The sequence below is a fragment of the Psittacula echo genome (genome assembly GCF_963264785.1).
Source record: "Psittacula echo genome assembly, chromosome: 5".
Classification (NCBI taxonomy): domain Eukaryota; kingdom Metazoa; phylum Chordata; class Aves; order Psittaciformes; family Psittacidae; genus Psittacula; species Psittacula echo.
The window spans coordinates 447,396-459,261 of record NC_137739.1 but is presented as its reverse complement, the minus strand read 5'-3'; the positions used below and the strand labels follow the sequence as shown (position 1 = coordinate 459,261).

Genomic DNA, 11,866 nt, shown 5'->3' with positions numbered 1-11,866 from the left:
CCCTGATAAAGTATACACTTCCCATTTCACTCAAATGTGTCTAATTCCAGCTTCCCATCAATGGGTAGTGTTAAGCCTTTGATAGATTAAAGAGCCCTTTCCTGTCAGAGGTCTTCTTCTCAGACTGGTGCTTGTGAATCACAACAGGAGCGTAGAACTGGAAGGGACAGCTTGGGCCATCAAACCCCATTTCCCTGCAATTGCTGGCAGCCATGTTATAAAGTCCATTTCAAACTCAATTTTAAAGCTAATTGCATGCCTTGCCCCCAATACTCCTCTCAGGAATCTGTTCCAGAACAGCATTTCTCCCAGTCAGAAACTATCTGATTTCCAGCCAAAACGTATTTGTGCCAATTCATACCTCTTTGTTTTTGTGCCAGTGCTGCCTGTTCTCTGAGGCCATTTCCCTCCTTCCTTGGTGCTCATCTGCTTCTGCTTTTAGATCGAGGGATGAGCTCCCTCCCCAGCCCCCCTTTCACTTGGCTAAATATGCCCAAGGCCCCTCAGATGGGCTCTTCAGTTTGGAGGTTGTCCTTGGAGTCTGACTCTGCCCCTGTTGCTCTTCCAGTTTATGTTCCTGGAGAGGAGGTGATGGGAATAGTGGGCATTCCCATGTCTAAAAAGAGCCAGCCTTCACCTGTCCCTGCCTTGGAGCAGAGGTCTGCTTCCCCTTCACGAGCCTTTGCATGGTCCCAGCCAGACCCTTCTGCTTCTCGGAGGTGCAGCAGCGTCTCCAAAAGGGCTTTCCAGTCTATTATGTGGGAAACCTGGCTCTGATTAGGGCCTTGCCTTTAGCATGTGCTGGTTCAGGCCCTACCAACTGGTGTAAGGAAGGGCTTCTCGCTGCCTGCCATGGCTCTAGAGACAAGAGCATCACAGGCATGTCCCCCAGTCCCACCAAGTGATGGGGACTTAGGAGAAACAGCCTGTGAGGAGGCTGCTCCATGGCTGCCCACTGCAGAGTTCCTCCACCTTTCTCCAAAGCAACTGGTCTCGACCCCTGCCAAAATCTGGGGCATGAACTAGATGATCCCCAGAGGGACCTGTCCTGGCAGTTCCCACATAGCGCTAGCAGCACCAGTTGGCCTCTCTAGGCTGGACACTTCCAGAATGCTGGGGATGCACTCCTATTGCTAATTAAGGTGAATAAAAGCGTGCAGATAGGCACTGTAAATACATAAGCCTTTAAAAGCAGAACTGTCAAATAAAGTGTTACACTCCATCAGCTCCTATTGCCTCCACTGGCTGAACACCAACAGACGCTTGGATAACACTCCGATCTGCTCATGGATGCGTTTGACATCCATGCAGGAGAAATACACGTTCTATGATGAATAAAAAGAGTCAGAGCCCAGGCAGCAGGCATTTAAGGCTAAACCATTTGTTTTAGAGGGCTTTACATTCAGGTTGTAAAATTTCCTCTGGGCTGGAAGCTGGTGCCTGAGAAGAAATAGTCTCTCTGTTATGTATGATTTGCTGCAAATCCTATTAGTCTTCTGTGCAGCACGTCACAGGAGAAGAGACACAGGGATGTCAGACCAGGGCATTTTGCTAAGCGCTGCAGTTCAGATGTGTGCTCAGTGTAAGAAAGACCAAAGCACTGTGACTCTTCATTAAATGGTGTCTGTTTTGAGGGTTATCTTATATTTTTGGAACCGAAAATGATTACTTGGGTTTTATTTTTGTGTGATATTGGGAAAGTTGAGAGCAGGCTTGTTGATGCCAGCAACTCTCTGGGTTCTACAATTTGGAATACATGTGTTTCCATGTCTGAGGAGGGCTCATCTCTCTCAAGGTAGACTTAGGCATAACAATGATATGTACTGTATATGTGAAAACTCATGTATGTGTGAAAGGACAGATACATGAGCTAAGCAGAGCAAACCCATTCTATGCAGGGCTTCCCGTAGATGTCAGTCTGTCCCTACCTGAGGATGTCACCCCCAGTCCTGAACGTGCCCCCTCCCTGCTCCATCACCCAAACTTCAGCTACTCGGGGTTTTCAATTCAGGTTCAGTTCTGGTTGCTGGACCTGCAGCACCCCCCGTGCTCCCCTGTGCCCTGGTGGGCCCCACAGAGCCCCAAGGACACCTCAGGCAAATGCCTGCCACCAGCCCAGCTCTGCAGCCTCCTCTGGGCACCGAGCAGGGCAGGAAGCTTGGGAGGGGATGTGAGGATTCACTCCTGTCAGCTCGAGTTAGTCCCCAAACGTTCACATTACTGTAATGCGGTTGGAAAGGAGTTACAGGAAATGATTTAGAGGACACAAGACACTGCATTTCAGAGGTCTCATGTGTGCCATAAAAAATATATTATGAAGGAATAATCTCTCTTGGAACTGGCGCTGCACAGAGAGAACACATGTCCAGCTGAGAGCAGCATTGAGCTTTTGTTCATGATGGGGAAAGCCTGTGCTCTTTCTCTTCTTCAATGAATATTTTTCCCAGCTCTGGGTATGGAGTTCATATTGGAACTTAATTTTCTTCTTCAGATGATGCTTTTGGCGTGATCCCAGCACAGCTGAGACTCCAATGGCACGGTGCCCGGGGCAGGTCACAGTCCCGAGGGATGTGGGTCAGGTGAAGGGTAAAGTCAGGGCCCTGCATTTTTGGAAAGTGAACTGCCAGGAGCTGGGCAATGGAACCCCCTGGAAAACTGCCCTCAGGGACAGGGGAGCAGAACAGCGCAGGCAGAGCTTTAAGGACACTTTCTGTGGAACATAAAAGCTCTTGACACCCAGGTGTAAGAAATCAGGAAGGGAAGGCAAGAGACGGACATAGAGTCAAGACTAAATGGCAGGAAGGAAATGTACAGGCCATGGTAGCAGGGGCAGGTATCATGGGAAGAGCATAGGGACACTGGCTGGTTGTGTAGGGATGGGGTCAGGAATGTCAAAGCACTGCTGGAGCTGAACTTGGAATGGATGCAGATAATGAGAAGAGCTTCTATAGGTGTGCCAGCCAGGGAAGGAAGGTCAGAGAAAACACATCCCCTCAATGAGCCAGCCTGGCAAACTGGTGGCAATGGATGGGGAGAAGGCTGAGGTACTCAGTGACATCTTCCTGTCAGGCCTCTCCTTCTGCAGCTCTCAAGTGGATGGACTGCAAGACAGGCGCTGGGGGAGCAAAGTCCCTCCTGCTGTAAGAGATCAGGTTTGAGATCCATGATCTTCCCAGAGCTGGAGGGAACTGGCTGATGTATCTGCCAAGCCTCTCCCCATCATATCTGGTAAGTCCTGGCAGTCAGGTGAACTCCCCTGGGACTGGAAAGAGGGGAACACTGCACCCCTTTTTAGAAAAGCTAGAAAGCAGAACCCTGGGAACCTGTCACCCTCAGTGCTGTGCCTGGGAAGATCATGGAGCAGGTCCTCCTGGATGATATCTTCATCAGTGACACAAACAGTGGGATCAAGTGCACCCTCTTCTCTCTCCCCCTCTGCTGTGCTCCAAGGAGACCCCCCTGCAGTCCTGATCCAGCTCTGGGCACCAACACAAGAGGGCTGTGGAGCTGTTGGAGCCAGTCCAGAGGAGGCCACGGAGATTCTGCGAGGGCTGGAGCAGCTCTGCTCTGGAGCCAGGCTGAGAGAGCTGGGCTGGGGCAGCCTGGAGAAGGGAAGGCTCCTTAAGGGGGGTGACCTTACTGTGGCCTTTCAGTATTTCCAACCCAAACCATTGTATGATTCTATGTTCCCCCTGAGGTTCACATAGTAACAGCAAGATTTGGAGCAATCCCTGGACTTCCCCCATGAAATCTAGGCCATGGCTCATCAGCTGGGGGTGTATGATGGAGCTCTGTCAGCTTCCTCCCATCCAGCCCTTGCCCAGAGCACCTCTGCATGACGGGATGCAGAGCTCCGCAGTTTCCCAAAGCAGAGAAGGGTCACAGCCTCCAAATACTCCTGCTCACAGTCAGGATGAGGCACCGGTGCTCACAGCCACACAAGGCTGGAAATGTACTCTGCACATTTCCAGTGCTTGCTCAGAAGCCCAGCAGTGGCCCTCACACACATTAACAGGCAGCTCTGCAGCTCCTGCCATGACGATGAGGTGCTGGCTTTTTGGGTGATCTGCAGCATTCAAATGCTGGTGGTTTGGGGGCAGCAGTTCAGGCGCAGAAGATGAGGTTGCTGCTGGTTTGAGAGCGCATTAGCAATGGCTGCGCTCCTCAATTCCTCTCTGTACTACAGCAACGCCAGCACTGGGCTGCTGCAGGGGGGACCATGGTGGCCAGGATGCCAAGAGCTGTGATGTACCCCAGTGTCACAGGGCAAAACCTACAAGGAACAGACTCCTGAGAGATCCCAGAATGAAGGAGAGGAGGAAGCTGAGAGACACTAAAGCATTTCTTCCCTTCATAAAAATCCTTCCAAAAGCCAAAGCTGAGAACTGGAGGTGGGAAGTGCCAGAAGTGTGGAGCTGAGAAGAGGTAGTGGCTGCTCCAGAAAAACTGTGAGGAGGGAGACTCTCAGCCGAAGCCTGAGCCACTAAGGCTGGGCATGGAGCTCCTGGAAGAGCAGCTTGTGAGGGTGTAATGGGTCTCACCTACTAGTGCAGCTCCTGGCAGCTAAACTATGAACCCCCCTTGCTGCAAATGGCCCGTAGCTCCACCGTACCAGCAAAGAAGCTGCTTCCTGCCCCTGCCCACGGTCTGCCACCTCTCCCCAAGCTCCCAGGAGACAGCAGGCTGCCCCGTGGAACCTCTCCGCTCTGCTCCTGGGCCTCAGAGGGCTATAGACAGGAGACCTTGCTGCAAGGGGCTGTCCCAGAGGACCTGTCTGGGCGTTCCTCTGAGGGAGCTGCAGGATTTCGGCAGGAGCCATGGGCGGGGGACAGCGGGTTGGGAGGGTGGTGGTATAGACTGCACTGGAGGGAAGCAGAGGGGAGCAAGGCAGGACAAGGGGCCAAGGAGCTGTAGCACGGTGGTTTCTGCTGAGGGAAGGGAGCAGAGCTGGTAGAGGCCATGGGGCGCTGCCTCCCGCCCTGGCCCGCACCCTGCCTGCGGCCGGGAGCGCTGGCAGGGGAGGACGTGGCACCGCGGGTGGGTCTGTGGGGTCGGGGTCTGTCCCGGAGAACCGGGGAGCAGCGGGGCTGTGGCGTGCCGGGGTTTGCCCTGCCCTGCCCGGCGCTGCCGTGCCCGGTGCCGCCCGCGGGGCCCCGCGCTCCCGGACTCCCCCGCCGCTGTCAGCGGTGCTGAACGGGCGCTGTCCGCGGTGTCGAACGGCAGCGGCGCTCGGCGGCCCCAGCGCGCTCCCCGCTCTCTCGGCGGCGGCGGCGGAGGCGGGTCCTGCCCTCCCCTCCCCTTCCTCCCTCCCTCCTCTTCCTCCTCTCCCCGTGCCGGGAGCGCGCTCCCGCCTCCCACCCGGCACAAAGTTTAGCAGCAGGAACTCGGGCGGGAGCAGTGCGGAGCCGGCGGCGCCGGAGCGCAGCCGCGCTGAGCCCAGGCCGCCCCGGTGCCCGGCGGGGGCCGGCGGCGACCGTGCCATGCGGGGCTCCCCCTCCCCACCGGCGGCGGCGGCGGCGGGGCGGGAGGGCAGCGGCGCCCCATGCGGCGGGGGCGGCCGGGCGGCGGCTGACACCATGTGCGCCCGGTGCCCGGGGCGAGGAGCGGGGAGCAGCCATGGCCCCCCCCGCCGCCCAGCCGGGGGTGCCGGGCGGGCGCGGCTCTAAGGTGCCCCCGGCGCGGAAGCTCCTCTGCATGTGCAGCCTCTCCCTCTGCCTCACCTACCTGTGCTACAGCCTCATGGGGGGCACCGGACCGGGCGCTCTGCGCTCCCCGGCCGCGCTCCCTGGCACGGCGGCCCCGCGGTCCCCGGCCGCGCTCCCTGGCACGACGCTCCCCGGGCCCCCGCGCTCCCCCGCCGGCTTCCTGGGAGGCTCCGTGGCTCCGGACCCTTCGGCGGCCCCGGCGCGGGCCGGCAACAGCAGCCGGGAAGGGGCGGAGGGGGCCTGGCCGCGGACGCCGCTGGCTCCCGGGGAGGTGATCACGGCGCAGAGCGGAGCCTTCGAGAGGGACCCGCAGGAGTCGAGCACCACGGACGAGGAGCTGAGCCGGGCTGGCAGCCCGGGGAGCCGCGGCGGCAGCAGCAGCAGCACCACGCCGGACTACGGGGAGAAGAGGCTGCCGCAAGCTCTCATCATCGGGGTGAAGAAGGGGGGGACGCGGGCGCTGCTGGAGGCCATCCGGGCGCACCCCGACGTGCGCGCTGTGGGCACCGAGCCCCACTTCTTCGACAGGAACTACGAGAAGGGGCTGGAGTGGTACAGGTGAGGGCGCGGGAGCTGCGGGGCAGCGCGGGGCCGCCCGGAGCGCCGGTGTGTGTGTGCGGGGTGTCCGTGAGCAGGTGGTCCCGGGGGTCCCACAGTGCTCGGGGGGTGCCCTGTTCTCCCCCAGGCTGGCCCCGGTGGGTGGCTGGCGATGGGGCCCGGGCCCGGGCCCGGTGCGTGGGTCCGCGGGGACGCGGCGGGAGCGGAGCCGAGGCAGGCCGGGCTCTCGCGTGGATCCCTCGCCGGGGCGCGGTGATGATTTGGAATGCGGCGTTCTCATGGGAGGGCAGAAAATGTGCGGAAACCTCCTCCTCTAAGTGCCGTGCACTGAGAGCTCGGGCAGACCCTGGCAGTGCCACTGCACTTGGTGTAAACCGCGTCTAAATGGCTCAGTGATTAGTAAGTACTGAAATAAACAAGATCGCGAGCGGCTCGGTGATGGATGGCCGGGGCTCCGAGTGCAGGAGGACGCCTGCCTTCATACGAGCTGCAGGGCTCTCTTCACAAATGAGATTTACTCTTTTATTCAACAAGTTCCGAGTCAGAAAGTTTTTTTTCCATTGACAAGATCTGATATTAGCCGTGAAGAAGCCTCTACGTGTTCTTGTCTGACACAGGGCAATGTTTCAAGGGAATCTTCTGCTAAAAGCCCTGATTGTTAGAAAACAGCGGGCTGCAGTAATGAAGTGTTAAGTGCCTTGGCAGGTTTAGCAAATCAATGAACTCTGAGGGCTCCGGCTTTCTCTCTGGCTTTTAAAAACGCAGGACATCCGTGGAACCTGCAACTTACCAGCAGTTTACGGTTAAAAGCAACCCATGCTAGTTTCTTTATAAGAAACAGTCTATGGCCGGGCTGGTGAAGTTCTGTCTTTTTGCTGCACTTAGTATGGTATCTGCTGTGAAATGAAGGGAAAATAAATAGAGGCAGCGAGTTAGTTACTGCTTGGATTATCTGGTCACTCTTTATCAAATAGACTACACAGCCTTCATGTCAATGGCATTTAAATGTGAGGAACTCCAGGCAATTTTCTGTGGCAGTTGTGGAGGCGAAGTCTTCATAACACTTCCTTGCTCCAGCACCGGCTTGGCTGTGTTGAAATGCTGAGGGATTTTTTGGGGGGGATTTCAACAAAGTGAACATCAGCCCCGAGAGTGTGTTTGTCTGCAGGAGTGTGCTCAGTGTGCTGTACCAGCATGGGAAAGGAATAAAGGACTGGCTGTGCTGCTTGTTTTTATATGTATCATTTCAGACACAGTATCTTATTTCACTGAATTTTCTTGCAGGAAAGGTTTGCCTTGAAAAATAAGTCTAGAAACTTGCTGGAACAGGCTAGAAAGTGGCATATAAAAAGGTTTGGGTTTATTCAAAATAAGCAGAAGATCAAGCACTGAGTATGGCAAGCAGCTGCCTTTTCCTCTTGTAAGTCATGATACAAGGAAAGGGCTGGAGAGTGGGTGTAACTCCTCTCGTGGAGTGAAAGGCACACACAGGTTTTCCTTCGCAGATGCATTGTGAAATCTTTCCTCCTTGCAGCAGCAGCTCTGGGGTTTGTTCAGCTCATTTCCAGCATGGGCGCTGTGCTGTGCTGTGGAGGGGCTAGGTCAGGGCTGGTCTGTGAGGGTCCAGGGGACAGGAGGCTGGGGTGGATTCTGTGGCTGTGTATATAGGCTATATAATAGATTACGCTGCTATGTATCTGCTGTTGTGGCTTGAGGACGTGCCCCGGTTGTTTCACCTGAAGCCAGATATCTCCACGCCTGCCCAACCCCAGCAGTGTTTTCCTCTCTCCTTGCACACATCTGTTACCTTGCTCGGGCAGGACACCAAGTCACCCCGCGCTGGTGGCTGCACCTCGGTGAGCGACAGGTTTCCCCCAGAGCCACACCGGGACCGGGCTGTTGTCCTGGCACAGGAGGCGAGTACACTTGATGCTGTACATATACAATGGAGGGGGAAGGTGGCCATCCCCACTGGCAGCTCTTCCTTCCTGCCCCTCTGGAGCTCACCTGGTTGAGCTCACCCAAGGTGGCTGCTTCCAGCTGCAGCCCAGGATTGGTAATTGGAGATGTTTCCTATCCACAAAAATACCAGTTTTCTTTAAGCAAAGAAGCAGCTCTTGAAGTGTTTATACCAGCATCTCCTTACAGCCATCTCTACCACTTGTTTATGTTTTGCATATAACACTTCTCTGTATGCCTCATAAACTGTTAGCTTTTAATGCTGTCAGGTTTTCCCTTATGTAGCGAAATAAGGGAAGAGCAGGCCCTTGGAGTTCCTCGTTTTGTCATTGAGTCCTGAGGATGTCTTCTGCTCCGGCAGAGCTGTAGGGAAGAGGAGCAGCTTTCCCAGCTTGGTTTCTCTGCCTGTAAAACAAAGGCAGCACCCTAACACTACCATGTACTCTCATGTGTCCCATGATGTGTGCTGTGGGTTTGCTGTCTTAGGACAGTCAGCTATGAACCTGGTGCCTGGGTCTGTGTGGGGACAATAGTCAGAGGCTGAAGTTGTGGGGCAAGCAGAGCCCCAGTGCCAGCTCTCCACCCGAGGTCTTCCTGCACATGTGTTTGTGTGAACTGGGTCGAGGCTTGTTTCAGTTGGTTGGTGTTGTGCTGCCAGAATCATTTGTGTAATTGTAGTTTGTGATTCTGCACATCCTGGTGTTGGGCTGTCTGAAGGACAAGTGCAATGATGCCGCTTTCCTTAAACTGCACTGAATACCCCCGTGTACATTAACTCTTGTTGATAAATTTCCTAGCGTGTCTATTTGATGCAGAATGTAAGCTGACTGCTGTTAAGCAGTGTGCTAAAGGCTGAGTGGGAAGTGACTTTTAACCTTTCCTTCTGTTAGCAGACTGGCAATGCTTCTCTCTGGTGTGTTACTGACATAGCTTCATCGCTCTTTCAAGTTGGGGACACGGCTACCTAGCAGTAAATATTATCTTTGGTGATGAACTTTGCTGACTTCATCCCTTTCACTGTGCCAGGATGTGGTCCCACCGCGGATGAAGGTTGTGGCCAGGGGCCGGTACTGCCTTTCCTTTGGAAGTTGCTGGCGACTCTTTCACCCACTGGTTCCTTCTAAACCATGGGATGCACTGTCCTTCCCTGCAGGAACCGCTGCTGATTTCCAGGCAGTGCCTGAGCATCCTCCTGCTCCCTCTTGTGCCCAGGGCAGCTCTCAGTGCCCACTTACCCCAGGCATGGGGTGACCCCAACATGCAGCTGGGCTGGACCAGAGTGTTTTGCACAGGGATATGCTCTCTCCAGTGTGATGCTCGTGCCTCAGTGGGCCTGTCCCATGCCGTGAACTCTGCCCCGAGCTGTCCTGCTGTTGGAAATGAATTGAGAGCCTTTCTGAGCAGAACGATGGGGGGACCTGGAGGCCTCTGAGCACGGAACGAGTTAAGTTTATATCTGTGAATGTGAAAAGCGGTCGGTGCTTCAGACCTCAGGCTTCGGCATCTCAGAGCTCTCTGAGCTGAGTAGAATAGCTCAATGCTCCAAGTCCACTGCTCCCACCCACAGGCTCAGCACCATGTGGTGGTTCAGTGCTGTCCACACTTTCAAGGCTTTTTTGCCATCCTGCGGTTAGCAGAAAACTGGAGATTTGTAACAGTATTTTGAAAACAAATTTGCAGTTTTAACAAAAATATAATCCCCACAATGCAGAGAGAGCAACTGATAGTGGTGGGCTTAAATTGTGGAGCTTTAAAGCTCGCTGATTTGAGGATTATTCCAAATAATCGAGAGTTAAATTCTACGTGTACCTGCACACTGCTTTACTCCTTGTTTCCCTGTCGGTGGAGCCTTCACAGAGAAGCTGCAGCAATGCCTGTAATGAGACCACGTTCCTTTTACTCTGCCCTAGGCCTCCGTGTGTTAAGCACTTACACAGGGGCATAGCTTTCTGCGTGGAGCAGCCCCATCGCAGGCGCTGCAGGAGCAGTCACCATGACAGGCAGTGGAGTGGTTTGCATGTCTAACGCTATTTTTGCCGCCTGTCTGGGTTTTTCGGAGCGCTCTCGCTAACCGTCAGGGCTGTGCGTTGTGCTGTGAGCTGCTGCCCTCACACAAGTCATGGATAACACCATGACAGGGAGCTCTTCTCCTGGTAACAAACACGTGCTCTCGAGCCAGTGATTCCAAGGAGCAGCTGTGGCTGCGGAGCCAGTACTCACACTTGTATCCCTGTGGGCACTGTCGCCTGTGTTGGGAAGTGCCTGTCATACACTGTTATGGCTGCGATGGGCTCACCTCCTCCTGCACTGCCGTGGGGGCTGCGTGGTGGGGCTGTCCCTGTGCACCGCGGCTGATCCTGCTCACGGCTATTGCTGTGTCTGAGGAGTGTGATGAGACCCCCCTGCAGCATCCCTTAACAGCTGCTGGACAGCAATAGCTTGGGGCCGTTCCCACACGGTATGACCCTCGCTGTGAGCAGTAATTGTGTGGCTGGGTAGTGCCTGTGCCTCTGATCTGCTTGGGGTATTCAGAAAATCAAACCCCTTCCATCATGCTGTGAGGCTGTGCTGATGGGCACTACAGAACACCTGCAGCGGATGGATAGATCAGGGCTTGCTGCTAATGAGTGGCACCACTGCCGAAGGCTGGAAACTGCTGTATTTCTCTGCAAAAGGCCTTCCCAGTGTACAGTGCCCTCTGCACTCCTGGTAACTTAGGGAAAGTGTATTGATTTTTTTTCGTTGGACCTGCTGTGAGTTGGCTTTTGCTGAAATGTAGTGACTCAGCCGCCCTCTCTCCTCTGGATCCAATGCATCAGGATTCATCTGGGTTGAAGACTGTACAAGCATTTCCATGTCACAGCTCTTTCAACACCTTGTCCCCTTGTGCCTGTCCTAAACCTGTAAGTCTGGGTTAGATCCTACGTGCGTGCTGGTTTTCCTAGCCCAAGTGTTCCATGACTTGGACGCACACACGTGCACACCTGCAGCACTGGCCTCCCACTGGTGCTGAGGTCTGGCTCCCAGTGAGGCTGGTGCAGGCTCAGGGCTGACCTGGGTCCCAGGCTGGAGGCCGTGGCAGGGGCTGAGGTCTTGCCTGGGCAGTCTCTGTGTTCTACCCGTCTGGGGACTGAAGAGAGGTCACTCCAGCATCAGGCGTGGGTTTTCTTCCACATCCAGAGCTAAAGGAGTGAATCCACTGTGTGCCATAGCTGGGGGCCTCCTGGCCCTGTGTGCTGGGCTGGTGGCAGCAGACTTCTCCCAGCCTTTCTGCTGGGTTTCAGCTCAGGGGATGGGCTGCAGGAGTGATGCAGGCCTGTCTGCAATGTTTTATCACCTGATGATGGCTACCCACAGGCTACTTGACTGTAGCCGTGGGAATGGTGGCTCCTCGCAGCCCCTTCATGCTGTGCCTGCTCTTCTTGCAAAGAGAGTGAGAAGCGTGAGGGGCCGGAGCGCCCACAGAGCTGCTCGCTGCTTCCACTGCTGTGTAAACCACTTGCAGGTGAGTGTGTAGTGGTGGGGGAGGCAGGGCAGGTAGGGGACTCCATGGCCATGTCCCAGCACTGCAGCCTCTGGGACCTGCCCTCCTGTGATCAGCAGGGCTATGAACCCAGGGCTCAGAAAACCAGCCAAGGGATGCA

General features: G+C 55.4%; 1 protein-coding gene across 1 annotated transcript in view; it reads left to right on the top strand.

Annotated features, from left to right (window-relative positions):
* Positions 1-5,616: 5,616 nt before the first annotated feature.
* HS3ST4 (heparan sulfate-glucosamine 3-sulfotransferase 4) overlaps positions 5,617-11,866 on the top strand; it is a gene marked incomplete at both ends in the record, with an annotated part of 55,534 nt that continues 49,284 nt past the window's right edge. Inside the window, one exon of the mRNA XM_080618824.1 lies at positions 5,617-6,263. Within this exon, the coding sequence (XP_080474950.1) occupies positions 5,617-6,263 (647 nt within the window). The remainder of the gene's footprint in view (positions 6,264-11,866) is intronic.